This window comes from Oncorhynchus keta, chromosome 22, assembly GCF_023373465.1.
Source record: "Oncorhynchus keta strain PuntledgeMale-10-30-2019 chromosome 22, Oket_V2, whole genome shotgun sequence".
In the NCBI taxonomy this organism is placed as follows: Eukaryota; Metazoa; Chordata; class Actinopteri; order Salmoniformes; family Salmonidae; genus Oncorhynchus; species Oncorhynchus keta.
The window spans coordinates 54,240,616-54,267,515 of NC_068442.1; the positions used below are offsets into that span (position 1 = coordinate 54,240,616).

Here is a 26,900-nt window from a genome sequence, read left to right on the forward strand (position 1 = left end):
TCTCCTCCCCTCTCTCTTCTCTCCTCTTCTCTTCTCTCCTCCCCTCTTTTCTCTCTTCTCCTCTCCTCTTTTCTCCTCTCCCCTCTTCTCCTCTCCCCTCATCTCCTCTCTCGTCTCCTCTCTCCTCTCCCCTCTCCCCTCATCTCCTCTCTCGTCTCCTCTCTCCTCTCCCCTCTCCTCTCCCCTCGTCTCCTCTCTCCTCTCCCCTCTCCTCTCCCCTCTCCCCTCGTCTCCTCTGTCCTCTCCTCTCCTCCTCTCATCTGCTTGTGGCCTTTGCTCTTCAGATTATCTGGAGTTGAGTTGGGAGACTCTCAGTCGCATGTTATTAAAAAAAAATGTATCTCACTCCATGAAGACCTGTGACACCAAACCTACTGTCTCTTCTATGGATGCTGCTCTATGTTACATTAGTAATGGAATCCGTTTGTCCTTCATTATCGGCACAATAATGTTCTTTAAGAATCCCTCTGTGTTTACGATGGAACCGTGCGAAGAACAAAGACTGTTGCCGGTGTCACTCACCTTGACACAGTAGGAATAAAAGGTATTGATATCGATATTGATCGTTATCTAACGCGTATTCCTTTCCCCTTTTCCACTTTCATTAGCAACATCGTGTATAGTTGTAATAAAGCGCGTAAGAGTACATGTTACATACTGCAGTAACAATTAGTAATTGATTCCTTTTCCCAGCCTTAAGGCGTCAGCCCTAATAGGATCAGTCAAGGTTAATGACAGATCTTTTTTAGGTCGTCTGACAGTCTGACACCGATAAGATAAAGGCTGGTTGTAGATGACACGGTTTAGTTGTGTGTGTGATGGGGCGCGCTGTGTTACACAACATGGTGTCTGTAGTGCTGTACTGACATCACAACATCACGTCTGTAGTGAAACACACATCACAACATCTGGTAACAGACTGGTAAGACCTGACAAAACGAGACGAACTGGTAACAGACTGGTAAGACCTGACAAAACGAGACGAACTGGTAACAGACTGGTAAGACCTGACAAAACGAGACGAACTGGTAACAGACTGGTAAGACCTGACAAAACGAGACGAACTGGTAACAGACTGGTAAGACCTGACAAAACGAGACGAACTGGTAACAGACTGGTAAGACCTGACAAAACGAGACGAACTGGTAACAGACTGGTAAGACCTGACAAAACGAGACGAACTGGTAACAGACTGGTAAGACCTGACAAAACGAGACGAACTGGTAACAGACTGGTAAGACCTGACAAAACGAGACGAACTGGTAACAGACTGGTAAGACCTGACAAAACGAGACGAACTGGTAACAGACTGGTAAGACCTCACAAAACGAGACGAACTGGTAACAGACTGGTAAGACCTGACAAAACAAGACGAACTGGTAACAGACTGGAAACACGCTGGTAAGACCTGACAAAACGAGACGAACTGGTAACACGCTGGTAAGACCTGACAAAACAAGACGAACTGGTAACAGACTGGAAACACGCTGGTAAGACCTGACAAAACAAGACGAACTGGTAACAGACTGGAAACACGCAGCTGCAAGCACACCTGTAGCCATTCACTATTAAACACTGTGAATCTGAATCTGACACACACATCTCCTGTGTGGGGAAAGAAGTCACGGCCAAAAATATATACATTGGACACGTCAATGGTGAGATATTGCTCAGCGTTGAGCTACTGAGGAACTTGTTTCCTGTTACTGAGAGTCCAGTTGTTTCCTCTTCCACCAGGGATCACTGGGACAACATATCTCTAGGATTTACCACCATCCTCACCCCAGCCAGCTACAGTCAGCACCGTTTTCCTCTTGCACTGCCAACGTACTGTCCTCCACCCAACAATTTATCCCTTCCCTCCCTCCCTGCTAGCGTGCTTTATTACCCGTAGTTTATGTCTGGAGGAATTGGGCCAGGGTAGTGAGGGCTTTTGCTGTCCAGGGTTTGAGTCCCAAATGGCACCCTTTTCCCTATATAGTGCACTACTTAAGTAGTTCACCTTACAGGCACTATATAGGGAAAATGGTGCCATTTGGGAGTCAGACCGAGGTAGCCTGGAGATCGATATGGAGGAAGCAGGCTGGGTAGTTAGTCTGGAGATCGATATGGAAGAAGCAAGCTGGGTAGTTAGCCTAGAGATTGATATGGAAGAAGCAGGCTGGGTAGTTAGTCTGGAGATCGATATGGAAGAAGCAGGCTGGGTAGTTAGTCTGGAGATTGATATGGAAGAAACAGGCTGGGTAGTTAGTCTGGAGATTGATATAGAGGAAGCAGGCTGGGTAGTTAGCCTGGAGAATGATATGGAAGAAGCAGGCTGGGTAGTTAGTCTGGAGATTGATATAGAGGAAGCAGGCTGGGTAGTTAGTCTGGAGAATGATATGGAAGAAACAGGCTATCAATCTCCTGGCTAACTACCCAGCCTGCTTCCTCTATATCAATCTCCATCAATCTCTGCTTCCTAACTTAATTTGAGCAGCAGGCACACACAGTGTTCGGCAGAGGATTAAAGGAAAGGGTATTTGATTTAAAAATCATTCTATTTTACAGAACTCTGGAACTCTGACCAGTCCCAACGCTCCGGTGACAGGGTACAAACGTATGGTCATCCCCACCCAGCCTCCTCTGACGGCCACCAAGAAGTCCTCTCCCAAGGCCGGTGCCCCAGGCGGAACACTGCCCCGGCCCCAAGCGGAGAACTCCTCCTCAGCCTCCATACTGGCCAGGCCCCAGTTCCAGACCGCCCCCCAGCCAGTCCCAGCCTCCTACGCCACAGCCTCCACCCCCAGCCAGCCCACCTTCAACGTACAGGTGTCAATCAATCATTTTAATGAATCAATCTATCTATCTGTCTTTATTGTCCCATTGCTATAAGATCAATAGCAAACAGATCACTTGCAGTCATTGCTATCAAGTCCTTGATCCTATCCTACTGCCATTTTATCTTTGGGCACTGCACTGCAGCTGAGTGTCTCACAGAGCCCTTCAAGCTGAGCTGTGTGTCTCACAGAGCCCTTCAAGCTGAGCTGTGTGTCTCACAGAGCCCTTCAAGCTGAGCTGTGTGTCTCACAGAGCCCTTCAAGCTGAGCTGTGTGTCTCACAGAGCCCTTCAAGCTGAGCTGTGTGTCTCACAGAGCCCTTTAAGCTCAGTGGAGTCTCTCACAGAGGTTGGGAAAAATGGAAAAACTCTGAGTAATCTTCTTCTTTTCCCCAGGTGAGGTCTGCCCAGCCCGGGCCCCAGCACCAGTCCCCTGGGCCCCCCCAGCAGTTTTCCCAGCAGCCCAACAGGAGCCCGGTCCAATACATGGCTGCCCAGCCCAGGGGCCCTGATTTCGCCTATGGGCCTCCCCAGCCAGGCTTCGCTCCTCAAGGTGACTAGCCTACCAGACATCAGGGTTTAATTAGAACTTCACATTCAATTATTGAATTCATGAAGTGGAGAATTTAGATTGTTAAAATAAGAATTGGATTCATTCTTAAAGTTATGGAATTGGAATTAGACTGTTTGATTTGGAATTGAATTGGAATTGTAAAAAAAAAAAAAAGATTTTCCACTTAATGGATTAGTTTTTAGTCATTTCATCCTGTTCTAAATGTCCAGTATGTCCAGTATATCTAGTCTCCCTGAACAGTAGCATGATTCAGGGGTTTTCAAACCGGGGGCCGTGGCCCTGCAGGGGGTCCGCAGATCAAATCAAATCAAATGTATTTATAAAGCCCTTCGTACATCAGCTGATATATCAAAGTGCTGTACAGAAACCCAGCCTAAAACCCCCAAACAGCAAAGCAATGCAGGTGTTGAAGCACCATTTTATAGTTAGTTATTTTAGAAAACTATTTGGGGGGAATATCGCGAGCTGCAACAGAATATCATTTTAAACCAAATACAATTTTTATGTCTCTGCATCCAGTATTTTACCTTTATTTAACTAGGCAAGTCAGTTAAGAACAAATTCTTATTTTACAATGACGGCCCACCGGGGAACAGTGGGTTAACTGCCTTGTTCAGATTTTTACGACAGAACCTTGACAGAACCTTGTCAGCTCGTGGATTTGATCTTGCAACCTTTCGGTTACTAGTCCAATTCTCTAACCGCTAGGCTACCCTGCCGTCCCAAAGAAATGTATAGGTGGTTTCACGGGCCAAAGCTAACTGGCGTTAGCTCAATTACCAGAAGTCTACAGGGACAGTTAGTGAGTGGATACATTTCTCTACTTTTTCCATACTGGTCCCCCCTGGGAATTGAACCCACAACCCGGGCATTGCAACACCATACTCTACCAACCGAGGCGGTCTCTACCAACCGAGGCGGTCTCTACCAACTGAGGCGGTCTCTGCCAACTGAGGTTATCTCTACCAACTGAGGTAGTCTCTGCCAACTGAGGCATATCTACCAACTGAGGTAGTCTCTACCAACTGAGGCTGTCTCTACCAACTGAGGCGGTCTCTACCAACTGAGGCGGTCTCTACCAACCGAGGCGGTCTCTACCAACCGAGGCGGTCTCTACCAACCGAGGCGGTCTCTACCAACTGAGGCGGTCTCTACCAACCGAGGCGGTCTCTACCAACCGAGGCGGTCTCTATCAACCGAGGCGGTCTCTATCAACCGAGGCGGTCTCTACCAACCGAGGCGGTCTCTACCAACTGAGGCGGTCTCTCTACCAACTGAGGTAGTCTCCACCAACTGAGGTAGTCTCCACCAACTGAGGTGGTCTCTCTACCAACTGAGGCGGTCTCTACCAACTGAGGCGATCTCTACCAACTGAGACAGTATCTACAAACTGAGGCGGTCTCTCTACCAACTGAGGTAGTCTCCACCAACTGAGGTGGTCTCTACCAACTGAGGTGGTCTCTACCAACCGAGGCGGTCTCTACCAACCGAGGCGGTCTCTACCAACTGAGGCGATCTCTACCAACTGAGACAGTATCTACAAACTGAGGCGGTCTCTACCAACTGAGGCAGTCTCTACCAACTGAGACGGTCTCTACCAACTGAGGCATCTCTACCAACTGAGACGGTCTCTACCAACTGAGGCATCTCTACCAACTGAGGCATCTCTACCAACTGAGACGGTCTCTACCAACTGAGGCATCTCTACCAACTGAGACGGTCTCTACCAACTGAGGCATCTCTACCAACTGAGGCATCTCTACCAACTGAGGCATCTCTACCAACTGAGACGGTCTCTACCAACTGAGGCGGTCTCTACCAACTGAGACGGTCTCTACCAACTGAGGCATCTCTACCAACTGAGATGGTCTCTACCAACTGAGGTGGTCTCTACCAACTAAGGCAGTCTCTACCAACTGAGGCATCTCTACCAACTGAGGCATCTCTACCAACGGAGGCCGTCTCTACCAACTGAGGCATCTCTACCAACTGAGACGGTCTCTACCAACTGAGGCAGTCTCTACCAACTGAGACGGTCTCTACCAACTGAGGCATCTCTACCAACTGAGGCATCTCTACCAACTGAGACGGTCTCTACCAACTGAGGCATCTCTACCAACTGAGGCATCTCTACCAACTGAGATGGTCTCTACCAACTGAGGCGGTCTCTACCAACTGAGGCAGTCTCTACCAACTGAGGCATCTCTACCAACTGAGGCATCTCTACCAACGGAGGCCGTCTCTACCAACTGAGGCATCTCTACCAACTGAGACGGTCTCTACCAACTGAGGCAGTCTCTACCAACTGAGACGGTCTCTACCAACTGAGGCATCTCTACCAACTGAGACGGTCTCTACCAACTGAGGCATCTCTACCAACTGAGACGGTCTCTACCAACTGAGGCATCTCTACCAACTGAGACGGTCTCTACCAACTGAGGCATCTCTACCAACTGAGACGGTCTCTACCAACTGAGGCATCTCTACCAACTGAGGCATCTCTACCAACTGAGGCGGTCTCTACCAACTGAGACGGTCTCTACCAACTGAGGCATCTCTACCAACTGAGACGGTCTCTACCAACTGAGGCATCTCTACCAACTGAGGCATCTCTACCAACTGAGGCATCTCTACCAACTGAGACGGTCTCTACCAACTGAGACGGTCTCTACCAACTGAGGCATCTCTACCAACTGAGGCATCTCTACCAACTGAGACGGTCTCTACCAACTGAGACGGTCTCTACCAACTGAGGCATCTCTACCAACTGAGGCATCTCTACCAACTGAGGCATCTCTACCAACTGAGGCGGTCTCTACCAACTGAGGCGGTCTCTACCAACTGAGGCGGTCTCTACCAACTGAGGCGGTCTCTACCAACTGAGGCATCTCTACCAACTGAGGCATCTCTACCAACTGAGGCGGTCTCTACCAACTGAGGCATCTCTACCAACTGAGGCGGTCTCTACCAACTGAGGCATCTCTACCAACTGAGGCGGTCTCTACCAACTGAGGCGGTCTCTACCAACTGAGGCGGTCTCTACCAACCGAGGCGGTCTCTACCAACTGAGGCGGTCTCTACCAACTGAGACAGTCTCTACCAACTGAGGCGGTCTCTACCAACTGAGGCAGTCTCTACCAACTGAGACGGTCTCTACCAACTGAGGCATCTCTACCAACTGAGGCGGTCTCTACCAACTGAGGCATCTCTACCAACTGAGGCATCTCTACCAACTGAGGCGGTCTCTACCAACTGAGACGGTCTCTACCAACTGAGGCATCTCTACCAACTGAGACGGTCTCTACCAACTGAGGCATCTCTACCAACTGAGGCATCTCTACCAACTGAGGCATCTCTACCAACTGAGACGGTCTCTACCAACTGAGACGGTCTCTACCAACTGAGGCATCTCTACCAACTGAGGCATCTCTACCAACTGAGACGGTCTCTACCAACTGAGACGGTCTCTACCAACTGAGGCATCTCTACCAACTGAGGCATCTCTACCAACTGAGGCATCTCTACCAACTGAGGCGGTCTCTACCAACTGAGGCGGTCTCTACCAACTGAGGCGGTCTCTACCAACTGAGACGGTCTCTACCAACTGAGGCATCTCTACCAACTGAGGCATCTCTACCAACTGAGGCGGTCTCTACCAACTGAGACGGTCTCTACCAACTGAGACGGTCTCTACCAACTGAGGCATCTCTACCAACTGAGACGGTCTCTACCAACTGAGACGGTCTCTACCAACTGAGGCAGTCTCTACCAACTGAGGCGGTCTCTACCAACTGAGGCGGTCTCTACCAACTGAGGCATCTCTACCAACTGAGGCGGTCTCTACCAACTGAGGCGGTCTCTACCAACTGAGGCGGTCTCTACCAACTGAGGCGGTCTCTACCAACTGAAAAACACGGGAACGTCAAAACACATCTAAAATGAACAGCAAACATTTCACTCAGAAATGTAAAAAAAAGAACAATTAGGGTACATTACAAATGTCATATTATGTCTATATACAGTGTTGTAACAATGTGCAAATAGTTAAAGTACAAAAGGGAAAATAAATAAACATAAATATGGGTTGTATTTACAGTGGTGTTTGTTCTTCACTGGTTGCCCTTTTCTCGTGGCAACAGGTCACAAATCTTGCTGCTGTGACGGAACACTGTGATGTCACACTGTGGTATTTCAGAATTTAAAGACTGACCTGGAATTTTGTATTTAATCAAATGGAATTGACAGGGAGAGGGAATTGAATTTGAATTGAATTTGTGGAATTAACCCCAACATTAAAACACTCCGGGTGTAATTCTAACCTGTCCCATGGCATGTGACTTGATGACCCGTTGAAATGCAGTTGGGAACCATTAAAAAATAAAAGCAAAGACCGGGTAGCAAAGACACTGTGAAAGCAAAGACACTGTGAAAGCAAATTTGATTTTTATTTTTTATTTTACCTTTATTTTACTAGGCAAGTCAGTTAAGAACATATTCTTATTTTCAATGACGGCCTAGGAACAGTGGGTTAACTGCCTGTTCAGGGGCAGAACGACAGATTTGTACCTTGTCAGGTCGGGGATTTGAACTTGCAAACTTTCGGTTACTAGTCCAACGCTCTAACCACTAGGCTACCCTGCCGCCCCAAATACACTGTGAAAGCAAAGACCGGGTAGCAAATACACTGTGAAAGCAAAGACACTGTGAAAGCAAAGACACTGTGAAAGCAAAGGCACTGTGAAAGCAAAGACACTGTGAAAGCAAAGACACTGTGAAAGCAAAGACACTGTGAAAGCAAAGACACTGTGAAAGCAAAGACACTGTGAAAGCAAAGACACTGTGAAAGCAAAGACACTGTGAAAGCAAAGACACTGTGAAAGCAAAGACACTGTGAAAGCAAAGACACTGTGAAAGCAAAGACACTGTGAAAGCAAATACACTGTGAAAGCAAATACACTGTGAAAGCAAAGACACTGTGAAAGCAAATACACTGTGAAAGCAAATACACTGTGAAAGCAAATACACTGTGAAAGCAAAGACACTGTGAAAGCAAAGACACTGTGAAAGCAAATACACTGTGAAAGCAAATACACTGTGAAAGCAAAGACACTGTGAAAGCAAAGACACTGTGAAAGCAAATACACTGTGAAAGCAAATACACTGTGAAAGCAAAGACACTGTGAAAGCAAAGACACTGTGAAAGCAAATACACTGTGAAAGCAAAGACACTGTGAAAGCAAAGACACTGTGAAAGCAAAGACACTGTGAAAGCAAAGGCACTGTGAAAGCAAAGGCACGATAGAATGCATTTTTATTGTGTTTACAATTCAGTTTGTGTTACAATGACAGATATCGTGTAATTATTGTATTTTTTCCAATACGTTGGTATCATGTACAAGTCATTATTGTAAAAGAGAATATGTTCTCAATGACTTACCTGGTTTAAAAAAAAAGAAAAGGCACAATAATTGAATGTACATTTGTGGCAGGCTACCCAGAGCAGGCCTACCCGGGAGCAGGAGGGTACGGGGGAGAACCAGGAGGGTACGGGGGAGAACCAGGAGGGTACGGGGGAGAACCAGGGAACACCTGGAGACCCCAGCCTAGCTATACTGCTGCTCCGACCCAGCAGGGCTTCCCACAACCTGTCCCGAAGAAGACCTACATCACTGACCCTCCTGCCAGCCTGGCGCCTCCTGTACACCTCGCCCCACAGAGGGTAAGAACTGAGCCTACACAACTACACACTGACCCGACACAACTACACACTGACCCGACACAACTACACACTGACCCGACACAACTACACACTGACAACTACACACTGACCCGACACAACTACACACTGACCCGACACAACTACACACTGACAACTACACACTGACCCTACACAACTACACACTGACCCGACACAACTACACACTGACCCGACACAACTACACACTGACCCGACACAACTACACACTGACAACTACACACTGACCCTACACAACTACACACTGACCCTACACAACTACACACTGACCCTACACAACTACACACTGACCCGACACAACTACACACTGACCCGACACAACTACACACTGACCCGACACAACTACACAACTACTCACTGACCCAACACAACTACACACTGACCCGACACAACTACACACTGACAACTACACACTGACCCTACACAACTACACACTGACCCTACACAACTACACACTGACCCGACACAACTACACACTGACCCGACACAACTACACACTGACAACTACACACTGACCCGACACAACTACACACTGACCCGACACAACTACACACTGACAACTACACACTGACCCTACACAACTACACACTGACCCTACACAACTACACACTGACCCGACACAACTACACACTGACCCGACACAACTACACACTGACAACTACACACTGACCCGACACAACTACACACTGACCCGACACAACTACACAACTACTCACTGACCCGACACAACTACACACTGACCCAACACAACTACAAACTGACAACTACACACTGACCCGACACAACTACACACTGACCCGACACAACTACACACTGACCCAACACAACTACACACTGACCCAACAGAACTACACACTGACCCTACACAACTACACACTGACCCAACAGAACTACACACTGACCCAACACAACTACACACTGACCCTTACACAACTACACACTGACCCTTACACAACTACACACTGACCCAACAGAACTACACACTGACCCAACACACCTTGCCCTGCATAATAACTGATGGAAATGTGATTATCCCATTAGCCAAAGGCTAGTACTTTTCTGACATGGCTAGAAATTATGCATAGAACATAGTCTGTGTCCATGGCTTGTAGAATGTCAGCAGGGCTTGTAGAATGTCAGCAGGGCTTGTAGAACGTTACCAGGGCTTGTAGAACGTTACCAGGGCTTGTAGAACGTTACAAGGGCTTGTAGAACATTACCAGGGCTTGTAGAATGTCACCAGGGCTTGTAGAACATTACCATAGCTTGTAGAACGTTACCAGGGCTTGTAGAACATTACCAGGGCTTGTAGAATGTCACCAGGGCTTGTAGAACATTACCAGAGCTTGTAGAACGTTACCAGGGCTTGTAGAACATTACCAGGGCTTGTAGAATGTCACCAGGGCTTGTAGAACATTACCAGAGCTTGTAGAACATTACCAGGGCTTGTAGAATGTCACCAGGGCTTGTAGAACATTACCAGGGCTTGTAGAATGTCACCAGGGCTTGTAGAACATTACCAGAGCTTGTAGAACATTATCAGGGCTTGTAGAACATTACCAGGGCTTGTAGAACATTACCAGGGCTTGTAGAATGTCACCAGGGCTTGTATAATGTCACCAGGGCTTGTAGAACATTACCAGGGCTTGTAGAATGTGACCAGGGCTTGTATAATGTCACCAGAGCTTGTAGAACATTACCAGGGCTTGTAGAATGTCACCAGGGCTTGTAGAACGTTACCAGGGCTTGTAGAACATCACCAGGGCTTGTAGAACATTACCAGAGCTTGTAGAACATTACCAGGGCTTGTAGAATGTCACCAGGGCTTGTAGAACGTTACCAGGGCTTGTAGAACATCACCAGGGCTTGTAGAACATTACCAGAGCTTGTAGAACGTTACCAGGGCTTGTAGAACATTACCAGGGCTTGTAGAATGTCACCAGGGCTTGTAGAACATTACCAGAGCTTGTAGAACATTACCAGGGCTTGTAGAATGTCACCAGGGCTTGTAGAACATTACCGGGGCTTGTAGAATGTCACCAGGGCTTGTAGAACATCACCAGAGCTTGTAGAACATTACCAGGGCTTGTAGAACATTACCAGGGCTTGTAGAACATTACCGGGGCTTGTAGAATGTCACCAGGGCTTGTAGAACATTACCAGAGCTTGTAGAACATTATCAGGGCTTGTAGAACATTACCAGGGCTTGTAAAACATTACCAGGGCTTGTAGAATGTCACCAGGGCTTGTAGAACATTACCAGGGCTTGTAGAACATTACCAGGGCTTGTAGAATGTCACCAGGGCTTGTAGAACATTACCAGAGCTTGTAGAACATTATCAGGGCTTGTAGAACATTACCAGGGCTTGTAGAACATTACCAGGGCTTGTAGAATGTCACCAGGGCTTGTATAATGTCACCAGGGCTTGTAGAACATTACCAGGGCTTGTAGAATGTGACCAGGGCTTGTATAATGTCACCAGAGCTTGTAGAACATTACCAGGGCTTGTAGAATGTCACCAGGGCTTGTAGAACGTTCCCAGGGCTTGTAGAACATTACCAGGGCCTGTAGAACATTACCAGGGCTTGTAGAACGTTACCAGGGCTTGTAGAACATTACCAGGGCTTGTAGAACATTACCAGAGCTTGTAGAATGTGACCAGGGCTTGTATAATGTCACCAGGGCTTGTAGAACATTACCAGGCCTTGTAGAATGTGACCAGGGCTTGTATAATGTCACCAGGGCTTGTAGAACATTACCAGGGCTTGTAGAATTTCACCAGGGCTTGTAGAACATTACCGGGGCTTGTAGAATGTCACCAGGGCTTGTAGAACATTACCAGGGCTTGTAGAATGTGACCAGGGCTTGTAGAATGTGACCAGGGCTTGTATAATGTCACCAGGGCTTGTAGAATGTCACCAGGGTTTTTAGAAATGGTGGTATACTAGCTTGGCTAAAAATGTGTGTCCAAAATCCAAAGTCCCACAATGTCCTGCTCTACCAACGCAACATTACTCATAATTGGAGGAATAATATTTATATATTTATATATTTATATATTTACAATATATAATTTTCCACTACTGGGGTCTCTAAGCAATTCATCAACTGATAAACAGCAGTTATACTGGTTTAACTAGTTAACATGAGTTATAATGGTTTAACTAGTTAACATGAGTTATAATGGTTTAACTAGTTAACAGGAGTTATACCTGTAACTAGTTAACATGAGTTATAATGGTTTAACTAGTTAACAGGAGTTATACTGTTTCAACTAGTTAACAGGAGTTATAATGGTTTAACTAGTTAACATGAGTTATAATGGTTTAACTACTTAACAGGTGTTATAATGGTTTAACTAGTTAACATGAGTTATACTGGTTTAACTAGTTAACAGGACTATAATGGTTTAACTAGTTAACCGGAGTTATACTGGTTTAACTAGTTAACAGGAGTTATAATGGTTTAACTAGTTAACAGGAGTTATAAGGGTTTAACTAGTTAACATGAGTTATACTGGTTTAACTAGTTAACAGGAGTTATAAGGGTTTAACTAGTTAACATGAGTTATACTGGTTTAACTAGTTAACAGGAGTTATACTGGTTTAACTAGTTAACAGGAGTTATAATGGTTTAACTAGTTAACAGGAGTTATACTGGTTTAACTAGTTAATATGTGTTATACTGGTTTAACTAGTTAACAGGAGTTATAATGGTTTAACTAGTTAACACGAGTTATACTGGTTTAACTGGTAAACAGGACTATAATGGTTTAACTAGTTAACATGAGTTATACTGGTTTAACTAGTTAACAGGAGTTATACTGGTTTAACTAGTTAACAGGAGTTATACTGGTTTAACTAGTTAACAGGAGTTATAATGGTTTAACTAGTTAACAGGAGTTATACTGGTTTAACTAGTTAATAGGTGTTATACTGGTTTAACTAGTTAACAGGAGTTATAATGGTTTAACTAGTTAACATGAGTTATACTGGTTTAACTGGTAAACAGGAGTTGTTGTCACCTCTCAGTTGTTTAATTACCAACAACATGTAAATATTTCTGGATGGGGTTTCCCTCGGTCTGTATGGTGAAATACATTGGAACTGTGTGGGGGAACATTTAGACCATTACAAGATGGCCGACACTGGGTTTCTCTCGGTCTGTATGGTGACCATGATGGTGAAATACATTGGAACTGTGTGGGGGAACATTTAGACCATTACAAGATGGCCGACACTGGGTTTCCCTCGGTCTGTATGGTGACCATGATGGTGAAATACATTGGAACTGTGTGGGGGAACATTTAGACCATTACAAGATGGCCGACACTGGGTTTCCCTCGGTCTGTATGGTGACCATGATGGTGAAATACATTGGAACTGTGTGGGGGAACATTTAGACCATTACAAGATGGCCGACACTGGGTTTCCCTCGGTCTGTATGGTGACCATGATGGTGAAATACATTGGAACTGTGTGGGGGAACATTTAGACCATCACAAGATGGCCGACACTGGGTTTCTCTCGGTCTGTATGGTGAAATACATTGGAACTGTGTGGGGGAACATTTAGACCATTACAAGATGGCCGACACTGGGTTTCCCTCGGTCTGTATGGTGAAATACATTGGAACTGTGTGGGGGAACATTTAGACCATTACAAGATGGCCGACACTGGGTTTCCCTCGGTCTTTATGGTGAAATACATTGGAACTGTGTGGGGGGAACATTTAGACCATTACAAGATGGCCGACACTGGGTTTCCCTCGGTCTGTATGGTGAAATACATTGGAACTGTGTGGGGGAACATTTAGACCATTACAAGATGGCCGACACTGGGTTTCCCTCGGTCTGTATGGTGACCATGATGGTGAAATACATTGGAACTGTGTGGGGGAACATTTAGACCATCACAAGATGGCCGACACTGGGTTTCTCTCGGTCTGTATGGTGATCATGATGGTGAAATACATTGGAACTGTGTGGGGGAACATTTAGACCATTACAAGATGGCCGACACTGGGTTTCCTCCGGTCTATATGGTGAAATACATTGGAACTGTGTGGGGGAACATTTAGACCATTACAAGATGGCCGACACTGGGTTTCCTCCGGTCTATATGGTGAAATACATTGGAACTGTGTGGGGGAACACTTAGACAATTACAAAATGGCCGACACTGGGTTTCTCTTCCAATGTACATTTATGATCAATTTCTCTCAATCTCAGTATTCACTGTTCAATTCAAAATCGGGCTGACAAAAAAAAAAAAATCTAATCGAGTTAATTACAGGATTTGCTGTTATTGAAGATTAACCGTAAAGAATTTGCTCAAATTTAGCTGTAATTTTGTAATTAGATTTGAATTAGATGTAATTAGATTTGAATTAGGTGTAATTAGATTTGAATTAGGTGTAATTAGATTTGAATTAGATGTAAATATATTTGAATTAGATGTAATTAGATTTGAATTAGATGTAATTAGATTTGAATGAGATGTAATTAGATTTGAATGAGATGTAATTAGATTTGAATTAGATATAATTAGATTTGAATTAGATGTAATTAGATTTGAATTAGATGTAATTAGATTTGAATTCGGTGTAATTAGATTTGAATTAGATGTAAATATATTTTGAATTAGATGTAATTAGATTTGAATTAGATGTAATTAGATTTGAATTCGGTGTAATTAGATTTGAATTAGATGTAAATATATTTTGAATTAGATGTAATTAGATTTGAATTAGATGTAATTAGATGTAATTAGATTTGAATGAGATGTAATTAGATTTGAATGAGATGTAATTAGATTTGAATGAGATGTAATTAGATTTGAATTAGATGTAATTAGATTTGAATGAGATGTAATTAGATTTGAATGAGATGTAATTAGATTTGAATTAGATGTAATTAGATTTGAATTAGATGTAATTAGATGTAATTAGATTTGAATGAGATGTAATTAGATTTGAATGAGATGTAATTAGATTTGAATTAGATGTAATTAGATTTGAATTAGATGTAATTAGATTTGAATTAGATGTAATTAGATGTAATTAGATTTGAATGAGATGTAATTAGATTTGAATTAGATGTAATTAGATTTGAATTAGATGTAATTAGATTTGAATGAGATGTAATTAGATTTGAATTAGATGTAATTAGATTTGAATAGGATGTAATTAGATTTGAATTAGATGTAATTAGATGTAATTAGATTTGAATGAGATGTAATTAGATTTGAATGAGATGTAATTAGATTTGAATTAGATGTAATTAGATTTGAATTAGATGTAATTAGATTTGAATTAGATGTAATTAGATGTAATTAGATTTGAATGAGATGTAATTAGATTTGAATTAGATGTAATTAGATTTGAATTAGATGTAATTAGATTTGAATGAGATGTAATTAGATTTGAATTAGATGTAATTAGATTTGAATTAGATGTAATTAGATGTTTAATATAATTAGAAGAATGTTGACGTCTTGATTTTGTCCAAAGTGGTTAGAAAAACTTTGTTCTTTCAAATGTAATCACTTGTTTTCACATCGTGTTGCTGTTTTAAACTGTGTACATTATGCATGTTGGATTTGTGTGTTGGATTTTTTTCTGTATTTTGAAAGATATGCGATGAATCACTTTTTCTTTGTAAAGGAGTGCAACTAAAATGACAAAAAGTTAACTTGAGTTAACAGATTAACTCTGACAGCCCCAATTCAAAACCATATTTTTGTAGAAAATCAAAATGTAACGGTTTTCCTCAGCAGGAAAGATCTGACAAATGCAGGAAAGATCGGACAAATGCAGGAAAGATCGGACAAATGCAGGAAAGATCGGACAAATGCAGGAAAGATCGGACAAATGCAGGAAAGATCGGACAAATGCAGGAAAGATCGGACAAATGCAGGAAAGATCGGACAAATGCAGGAAAGATCGGACAAATGCAGGAAAGATCGGACAAATGCAGGAAAGATCGGACAAATGCAGGAAAGATCGGACAAATGCACTGTTGAAGTTGAGACTGGTGTTTTGCGGCTACTATTTAATGAAGCTTCCAGTTGAGGACTTGTGAGGCATCTGTTTCTCAAACTAGACGCTCTAATGCACTTGTGACCCCAAACTTTTGAACGGTAGTGTATGGTTTCATGTATTTACGGGTCAACATGTGAAAACAGCCATTTCATGTGTTAAAAATAGGATTTACACGTGTGAAACTGCAATTCCACAAGTGTTTTTGGAGGGAGGTGTGTGTGTGTGTGTGTGTGTGCTTGAGATGGCAATGCAACAGGAGCATCTTTTAATCTTTAATATTTTCTTTTTAACCTTCACTGAATAAACAGTTGTTTTAACCTTTATGAAATATGAACAGGTCGGTTGGGGTTTTACACCATCGGATTTGATCTGGCACAGTCAGCCTGTTTCTCTTGATGTTCACCTGCTCATCATCGCTGTCTAAACTCTTTGGGCTTTCATTTGACTTGAGATTATGATTACCTATCTATTATTATATTATTACCTATCTGATGTGTACAGTACTAATTGTTCAAAGAGGTGGAACAAAAGATCTAAACAGAAATATAAAATATAAACGCAACATGTAAAAGTGTTGGTCCCCTGTTTCATGAGCTGAAATACAAGATTCCAGAAATGTTCCATACTCACAAAAAAAGCTTATTTCTCAAAAATGTTGTAAAAAAATGTGTTTACATCCCTGTTATAGTGAACATTTCTCCTCTGCCAAGATAATCCATCCACCTGACAGGTGTGGCATATCAAGAAGCTGATCAAACAGCATGATCATTACACAGGTGCACCTTGTGCTGGGGGACAATAAAATGCCGCTCTAAAATGTGCAGTTTTGTCACATCACAATGCCACAGATGTCTCAAGTTTTGAGGGAGCGTGCAATTGGCATTCTGACTGCAGGAATGTCCACCAGAGATGTAGCCAGATAATTTAATGTTCATTTCTCTACCATAAGCCGAGGCGGCTTAGAGAATGTCCCAGTACTTCCAACCGGCCTCACAACCGCAGACCACGTGAAACTACGCCAGGCCAGGCTTCTTCACATGTGGGATGGTCTGAGACGAGCCACCCGGGCAGCTGATGAAACTGTGGGTTTGCATAACCAAATCATTTCTAAACAAACTGTCAGAAACCGTCTCAGGCAAGCTCCTCTGCGTGCTCGTCGTCCTCTCCAGGGTCATGACCTGACTGCAGTTCAGTGTCGTAACCAACTTCAGTCGGAAAATTGTTCACGTACAATGGCTACTGGCACGCTGGAGAAGTGTTCTCTTCACGGATGAATCCCGGTTTCAACTGTACCTGGCAGATGGCAGACAGTGTGTGGTGTTGTGTGGGTCGAGCAGTTTGCTGATGTCAACGTTGTGAACAGAGTGGTGCCCCATGATGGAGGTGGGGTTATAGTATTGGCAGGCATAAGCTACGGACAACAAACACAATTGCATTTTTGAATGCAGAGATACCGCAATTAGATCCTGAGGCCTATTGTCATGCCATACAGCCGGACCAACTCTATGTGAAGGAGATGTGTCGCGCTGCTCGAGGCAAATGGTGGTCACACCAGATACTGACTGGTTTCCTGATCCACACCAGATACTGACTGGTTTTCTGATCCACACCAGATACTGACTGGTACTCTGATCCACACCAGATACTGACTGGTACTCTGATCCACACCAGATACTGACTGGTACTCTGATCCACACCAGATACTGACTGGTTTTCTGATCCACACCAGATACTGACTGGTACTCTGATCCACACCAGATACTGACTGGTACTCTGATCCACACCAGATACTGACTGGTACTCTGATCCACACCAGATACTGACTGGTACTCTGATCCACACCAGATACTGACTGGTACTCTGATCCACACCAGATACTGACTGGTACTCTGATCCACACCAGATACTGACTGGTACTCTGATCCACACCAGATACTGACTGGTACTCTGATCCACACCAGATACTGACTGGTTTTCTGATACACGACCCCACCTTTTTTCTAAGGTATCTATCAGTGACCAACAGATGCATATCTGTATTCCCAGTCATGTGAAATCCATAGATTAGGACCTAATGAATTTATTTCAATTGACTGATTTCCTAATATGAACTGGAACTCAGTAACATTTTTTAAATTGTTGCATGTTGCATTTGTACAGTGTATAATACTTTGAAGTGTTCTTCTCTCATTGTAATCAGTTTGAACATATATAGAAATATATATAATATATATATAAATGTTGTTGTGCAGGTTTATTATTTAACATTTAAATTACCATTTTTTTCAGCCGTTATTTTTAGAGACCACGGATGCTGCTTTCTCAGTAAACTAGCTTAGTGTTGTTGTGGAGCTACTCCTCTCCTCTCCTCTCCTCTCCTCTCCTCTCCTCTCCTCTCCACTTCCCTCCTCTCATCTCCCTTCTCTTCCCTCCCATCATTCTCTCCTCCTCCCATCCTCTCCTCTCCTCTCCTCTCCTCTCCTCTCCTCTCCTCTCCTCTCCTCTCCTCTCCTCTCCTCTCCTCTCCTCTCCACTCTCCCTCTCCTCCTCTCCTCTCCTCTCCTCTCCTCCTCTCCTCTCCTCTCCTCTCCTCTCCCTCCCTCTCCTCTCCTCTCCTCTCCTCTCCTCTCCTCTCCTCTCCACTCCTCTCCTCTCCTCTCCTCTCCTCTCCTCTCCTCTCCTCTCTCTGTAGTGAAGGATCACTTCGTACCTCAAATATTTTATAAACCGTTCTCTGTTTTAATCTTTCGAAGAATATCTGTCTTTCCACGATCTGCTTTGGGGATGAAACATCGAGTTACATTATATCAATACCAGAGGATTGCATTTCTGTAAACGGTGTATATCACTGATGTTATGCCAAGTGACAGTCAGGACTACTGTCTTCTGGTATTGATATAAACTGTGTATATCACTGATGTTATGCCAAGTGACAGTCAGGGCTACTGTCTTCTGGTATTGATATAAACTGTGTATAAGTGACAGTCAGGGCTACTGTCTTCTGGTATTGATATAAACTGTGTATAAGTGACAGTCAGGGCTACTGTCTTCTGGTATTGATATAAACTGTGTATAAGTGACAGTCAGGGCTACTGTCTTCTGGTATTGATATAAACTGTGTATAAGTGACAGTCAGGGCTACTGTCTTCTGGTATTGATATAAACTGTGTATATCACTGATGTTATGCCAAGTGACAGTCAGGGCTACTGTCTTCTACTATTGATATAAAATGTATATAAGTGAAGGTCAGAGCTACTGTCTTCTGGTATTGATATAAAATGTATATAAGTGAAGGTCAGAGCTACTGTCTTCTAGTATTGATATAAAATGTATATAAGTGACAGTCAGGGCTACTGTCTTCTGGTATTGATATAAACTGTGTATAAGTGACAGTCAGGGCTACTGTCTTCTGGTATTGATATAAACTGTGTATATCACTGATGTTATGCCAAGTGACAGTCAGGGCTACTGTCTTCTACTATTGATATAAAATGTATATAAGTGAAGGTCAGAGCTACTGTCTTCTGGTATTTTCTCTGTTAGTTTCTTGGGTTCTGTTCCTCTGCTGCTTTGAAGCCTGTGGAAATCAATTCCAGACAAGAAAAATTGTTGTGAGATAATCAATTCAATTCAAAATACTTAATTTATCCCACAAGGGGCAATTATGCACCAGTACAGATACCTAAAAATAAACCACACTGAGTAGACAAAACATTAAGAACACCTGCTCTTTCCATGACATAGACTGACCAGGTGAATCCAGGTGAAAGATATGATCCCTTATTGATGTCACTTGTTAAATCCACTTCAATCAGTGTAGATGAAGGGGAGGAAGACGGGGTTAAAGAAGGATGTTTAAGCCTTGAGACAGTTGAGACATGGATTGTGTTTGTGTGCCATTCAGTGGGAGAATGGACAAGACAAAATATTTAAGTGCCTTTTGAACAGGGTACGGTAGTAGGTACCAGGCGCTCCGGTTTGTGTCAAGAACTGCAACGCTGCTGGGTTTTTCATACTCAATAGTTTCCCGTGTGTATCAAGAATGGTCCACCACCCAAAGGACATCCAGACAACTAGACACAAATATGAGAAGCATTGGAGTCAACATGGAGCAGCATCTTATAGAGTCCCTGACCTGATGAATTGATGCTGTTCTGAGGGCAAAAGGGGGGGTACAACTCAATATTAGGAAGGTGTTGTTAATGTTTGGTATACTCAGTGTACAAGAACATACAACATAATCACAACTACACAGCACCAATAGTTATTGAAAGCATGATGTGTTATGATCAAAGAGTAGTAAAAATCACATTTAAAATTCAGCCACAATTTTATCCCAATCGGATTACAGTAACTGGGAGTGATTTGTTCTAGGTTGTTCTAGAAGACCACAGTAGAAGTCTTAAATGGGACCATATCCCCTTTAGGTTCCATAGGGTTTTGGTCAAAAGTAGTGGACTATGTAGGGAATCGGGTGCCATTTGGGTATACAGCCTTATCCTCACTCAGTTCTACCTCAGAGACAGCTATTGTAGTCTAAACACACACACACACACACACACACACACACACACACACACACACACACACACACACACACACACACACACACACACACACACACACACACACACACACACACACACACACACACACACACGCCGACAATCTCTGGAAAGTACTAGGCCTTTCCCTTAAGTATCCTATAATTCAAGGATTTTATGCTTCACCAGAACAACCAGGGCCTTTGGGAATTACTCATCAAGGACTGTATTTTACTAAATACAAATTAGATACCACATTCATTGCAGCAAGCATCTTTATGTATTAAAATAAAATCAACTAATTAATTTTTGTTCAAAACAATAGTCTACATGTTTCTTGAGAAGACTGCTCTGTTTTACCGTTTAATAGATTTGTGAACAGGCCTTTGATTTTAGATAAAAGCAAATTCCTGACTTCGTTAATATATTATTATTATTATTATTATTATTACTATTATATGATCTACTGTATGTATTCATGTGTGTTTTATAGTATACAATCCTATATCATGTCTGTTTTATAGTATACAATCCTATATCATGTCTGTTTTATAGTATACAATCCTATATCATGTCTGTTTTATAGTATACAATCCTATATCATGTCTGTTTTATAGTATACAGTACTATATCATGTCTGTTTTATAGTATATAATCCTATATCATGTCTGTTTTATAGTATACAATACTATATCATGTCTGTTTTATAGTATACAGTACTATATCATGTGTGTTTTATAGTATACAGTACTATATCATGTCTGTTTTATAGTATACAATCCTATATCATGTCTGTTTTATAGTATACAGTACTATATCATGTCTGTTTTATAGTATACAATCCTATATCATGTCTGCTTTATAGTATACAATCCTATATCATGTCTGTTTTATAGTATACAATCCTATATCATGTCTGTTATAGTATACATTACTATATCATGTCTGTTTTATAGTATACAATCCTATATCATGTCTGTTATAGTATACATTTCTATATCATGTCTGTTTTATAGTATACAATACTATGTCATGTCTGTTTTATAGTATACATTACTATATCATCTCTGTTTTATAGTATACAATCCTATATCATGTCTGTTTTATAGTATACAATCCCATATCATGTCTGTTATAGTATACATTTCTATATCATGTCTGTTTTATATATATATATATATATATATATATATATATATATATATATATATTTTTTTTTTTTTTAATGTTTTATTTTTATTTATTTTTTTTTTACCTTTATTTAACCAGGCAAGTCAGTTAAGAACAAATTCTTATTTTCAGTGGGTTAACTGCCTGTTCAGGGGCAGAACGACAGATTTGTACCTTGTCAGCTCGGGGGTTTGAACTCGCAACCTTCCAACGCTCTAACCACTAGGCTACGCTGCCGCCCCGTACTACATAGAGCCATGACTACATGGAACTCTATTCCACAGTACTACATAGAGCCATGACTACATGGAACTCTATTCCACAGTACTACATAGAGCCATGACTACATGGAACTCTATTCCACAGTACTACATAGAGCCATGACTACATGGAACTCTATTCCACAGTACTACATAGAGCCATGACAACATGGAACTCTATTCCACAGTACTACATAGAGTCATGACTACATGGAACTCTATTCCACAGTACTACATAGAGCCATGACTACATGGAACTCTATTCCACAGTACTACATAGAGCCATGACTACATGGAACTCTATTCCACAGTACTACATAGAGCCATGACTACATGGAACTCTATTCCACAGTACTACATAGAGCCATGACTACATGGAACTCTATTCCACAGTACTACATAGAGACATGACTACATGGAACTCTATTCCACAGTACTACATAGAGCCATGACTACATGGAACTCTATTCCACAGTACTACATAGAGACATGACTACATGGAACTCTATTCCACAGTACTACATAGAGCCATGACTACATGGAACTCTATTCCACAGTACTACATAGAGCCATGACTACATGGAACTCTATTCCACAGTACTACATAGAGACATGACTACATGGAACTCTATTCCACAGTACTACATAGAGCCATGACTACATGGAACTCTATTCCACAGTACTACATAGAGACATGACTACATGGAACTCTATTCCACAGTACTACATAGAGCCATTACTACATGGAACTCTATTCTACAGTACTACATAGAGCCATGACTACATGGAACTCTATTCCACAGTACTACATAGAGCCATGACTACATGGAACTCTATTCCACAGTACTACATAGAGCCATGACTACATGGAACTCTATTCCACAGTACTACATAGAGCCATGACTATGTGAATTAGAAATCCACATCAGGTAACTGATGCAGCAGGAGAATCAGATTTAAAAACAGGTAAAAATACACCTTGTGGAACAGTGGGGACTGTGAAGAGACACACACACAGACACACACGATAACACACGCACTAGACACACGTACACATTCAGTTTGTGTTGTAGATATGTGGTAGTAGAGTAGTGGCCTGAGGGAACACACTTAAATGTTGTGAATTCTGTTGTGAAATGTAATGTCATGGTTTTTTTTATTGTATATTACTGCCTTAATTTTGGAGACTAATGTGGATCCATAATAAACCGCAGAAAGAGTAGCTGCTGCCTTGACAGGAACTAATGGGGATCCATAATAAACCCCAGGAAGAGTAGCTGCTGCCTTGGCAGGAACTAATGGGGATCCATAATAAACCCCACAAAGAGTAGCTGCTGCCTTGGCAGGAACTAATGGAGATCCATAATAAACCCCAGGAAGAGTAGCTGCTGCCTTGGCAACAGGAACTAATGGGGATCCATAATAAACCCCAGGAAGAGTAGCTGCTGCCTTGGCAACAGGAACTAATGGGGATCCCTAATAAAGAAGAGTAGCTGATTGGTGTTCAGAGACTCAGCTGACCACGTCCGTCAACGGCTCCATAATGAATCTGTGACGTTGTCCCCTCAGTGAAGGTTCGCTGCTTCCCCAGTCAAAAGCCCTGGATTAACACTGAGGTTGGCGCTAAACTAAAGGACAGGGCGACAGCACACAGCGCAGACAACCCTGAGGCTACTGACGAGGACAGCAAGTACAAGAGGTCCCGCTACAATATAGGACTACGGTGGAATCATATTCCTCTGACGCCCGCCGAGGGGCTACAGTCCATTACGAATTACAAAGGAAGTCCCAGCCGTGATCTGTCCAACGTTGTCTCTCTACCAGACCAACGCAAAGCATTTTATAGTCCCTTTAACAACAAAGTGCCACACGCGAGAGCCCCGGCCGACCCAGAGGACTGGGTGATCTCTCACTCCGAGGCCGACGTCAACTGTCGGACCTTATATAGTCAGGTGTGTGTCTTTCCAAATCATGTCCAATCAATAGAATTTACCACAGGTGGACTCAGATCAAGTTGTAGAAACATCTCAATGTTGATCAATGGAAACAGGATGCACCGGAGCTCAATGTTGATCAATGGAAACAGGATGTACCGGAGCTCAATTTTGAGTCTCATGGCAAAGTGTCTGAATACTTGTGATGTCATTATGGGGTATTGTGATGTCATTATGGGGTATTGTGATGTCATTATGGGGTATTGTGATGTCATTATTTGGGTATTGTGATGTCATTATGGGGTATTGTGATATCATTATGGGGTATTGCGATGTCATTATGGGGTATTGTGATGTCATTATGGGGTATTGTGATGTCATTATGGGGTATTGTGATGTCATTATGGGGTATTGTGATGTCATTATGGGGTATTGTGATGTCATTATGGGGTATTGTGATGTCATTATGGGGTATTGTGATGTCATTATGGGGTATTGTGATGTCATTATGGGGTATTGTGATGTCATTATGGGGTATTGTGATGTCATTATGGGGTATTGTGATATCATTATGGGGTATTGTGATGTCATTATGGGGTATTGTGATGTCATTATGGGGTATTGTGATGTCATTATGGGGTACTGTGTGTAACAGTGTATTTCAATGTTTTATGTGTTTTTGTTTAGTACTACGTTGATATTGATTGTTAGGTTTATAGCTTGAAGTAATTTCCCTGTACTTGTGCACGTGACATTAAAACGTGAGTTTTGTAATGTAATGTTCTCAGACAAATTGGCTCTCATTAGAAGGGGCATTTTAATGGTAACACAAGCAGAGATTCAATTACACACTGTGGAGAGAGAGAGGGCTACAAGGTACAGAGAGTGCCTTGTCAATTTTCTCTCTACCCTGGTCTCTGTTTCAGTGTGCTCTCTCTCTCTCTCTGTCTCTCTGTCTCTCTGTCTCTGTCTCTCTCTCTCTCTCTCTCTCTCTCTCTCTCTCTCTGTCTCTCTCTCTCTCTCTCTCTCTCTCTCTCTCTCTCTCTCTCTCTCTCTCTCTCTCTCTCTCTCTCTCTCCTTTATTCCCTACGTTTGACCAATTAAATCCAGACTTAATTTAACACTAGTCTCACAAGTTACAGTGCCAGTTGCGTATTCTTATCTTGACGTGTGAATGATCTCAGTTCAGGGCCAATCAGGGGGGCTCTATTTCCAGACATCTGCTGGGCGGGGCTAAATTCACACCTCGTCACCACAGAGCGTTGGTTGGTGTTCAGGTGTGCCGTGCTTCTGATATCAACTTCTTACATCACTCGTATACTCACACCTTGTGACAGCCATCAGTTGGATTTGATGGCATGGCATATCATTTTGTTGGCAGTGGGTGGCATCTCTTCTCCCTGGTTGCGGAGGTGGGTAGAAAACTCTAGAAAAGCCGGGCCCCTTCGAGCTTCAATGATGAGTCTTTTGGACGTCAACAGGCTATGACTCCTTTGGTTGTGTTTATGAAGATCGTAGAGTTGGTTTATTTCCTGCCTGCGCTGTTTCAGCCGCCGGTGATACATGATGACGCCACAGAAGAACCAGAGCACAAAGACCAAAGCTCTGGTCTAATGTAGTGAACTTTAGGGGGGGGGGGGGTCATTTCAGGTCAAGGACTTTAACTAGGCCCTTCCAAAAACCTCAAATAATGGGACCCATCCATCTCATCCCAAAAAATTAGCTCAAGTTTTTGCCCCCCCCCCCCAAAAAAAGACTCTTGGAACAACGTTCTATGGAATGATGTTCCAACTTCTAACTTTTTGGATAACATGGTTCTAATCAAATCAAATGTTATTTGTCACATATGTTGTAGCGAAATATAGCGAAATGTAGCGAAATGTAGCGAAATGTCTTTATGTTTCTTGTTCCAACAGTACAGTAATACCTAACAATACACAACAATACACACAAATCTAAAATAATGGAATTAATAAATATATAACTATTAGGATGAGCAATATAGGAGTGGCATTGACTAAAACACAGTAGAATATAAAACAGAATATACATATGAGATGAGTAAAGCAGTATGTAAACATTAGTGACTAGTGTTTCATTGTTAAAGTAGCTAGTGATTTCAAGTCTATTTATATGTAGTCTGCAAACTTAATGATGGTGTTGGAGTCGTGCGTGGCCACGCAGTCGTGGGTGAACAGGGAGTAAAGGAGAGGGCTCAGAACGCACCCTTGTGGGGCCCCAGCGTTGAGGATCAGCAGAATGGAGATGTTATTTCCTACCTTCACCACCTGGGGGCGACCCGTCAGGAAGTCCAGGACCCAATTGCACAGGGCGGGGTTGAGAACCAAGGCCCCGAGCTTAAGGATGAGTTTGGAGGGTACTGTGGTGTTGAAGGCTGAGCTGTAGTCAATGAACAGCATTCTCACATAGGTATTCTTCTTGTCCAGATGGGACAGGGCCGTGTGCAGTGTGATGGCGATTGCATCATCTGTGGACCTGTTGGGGCGGTAAGCAAATTGGAGTGGGTCTAGGGTGGAGTAGGGTGGAGGTGATATGACCCTTAACTTGACTCTCAAAGCACTTCATGATGACAGAAGTGAGTGCTACGGGGCGATTAGTTAGTAATTTAGTTCAGTTACCTTCGCTTTCTTGGGTACAGGAACAATGGTGGCCATCTTGAAGCAATTGGGGACAGCAGACGGGGATAGGGAGAGATTCAATATGTCCGTAAACACTCCGGTCTGCTGGTCTGCACATGCTGGCGAAAAGCACTGCATTCCACAGTAAGAACCTCATACCAAT

The 26,900-nt window shown here is 42.9% G+C and overlaps 1 protein-coding gene across 1 annotated transcript in view; it reads left to right on the forward strand.

Annotated features, from left to right (window-relative positions):
- Positions 1–26,900, forward strand: part of LOC118381706 (lipoma-preferred partner homolog) — a 221,000-nt gene that overhangs the window by 81,883 nt on the left and 112,217 nt on the right. Inside the window, exons 3-5 of the mRNA XM_052475648.1 lie at positions 2,551–2,811; positions 3,215–3,371; positions 8,882–9,111. Of these exons, the coding sequence (XP_052331608.1) occupies positions 2,551–2,811; positions 3,215–3,371; positions 8,882–9,111 (648 nt within the window). The remainder of the gene's footprint in view (positions 1–2,550; positions 2,812–3,214; positions 3,372–8,881; positions 9,112–26,900) is intronic.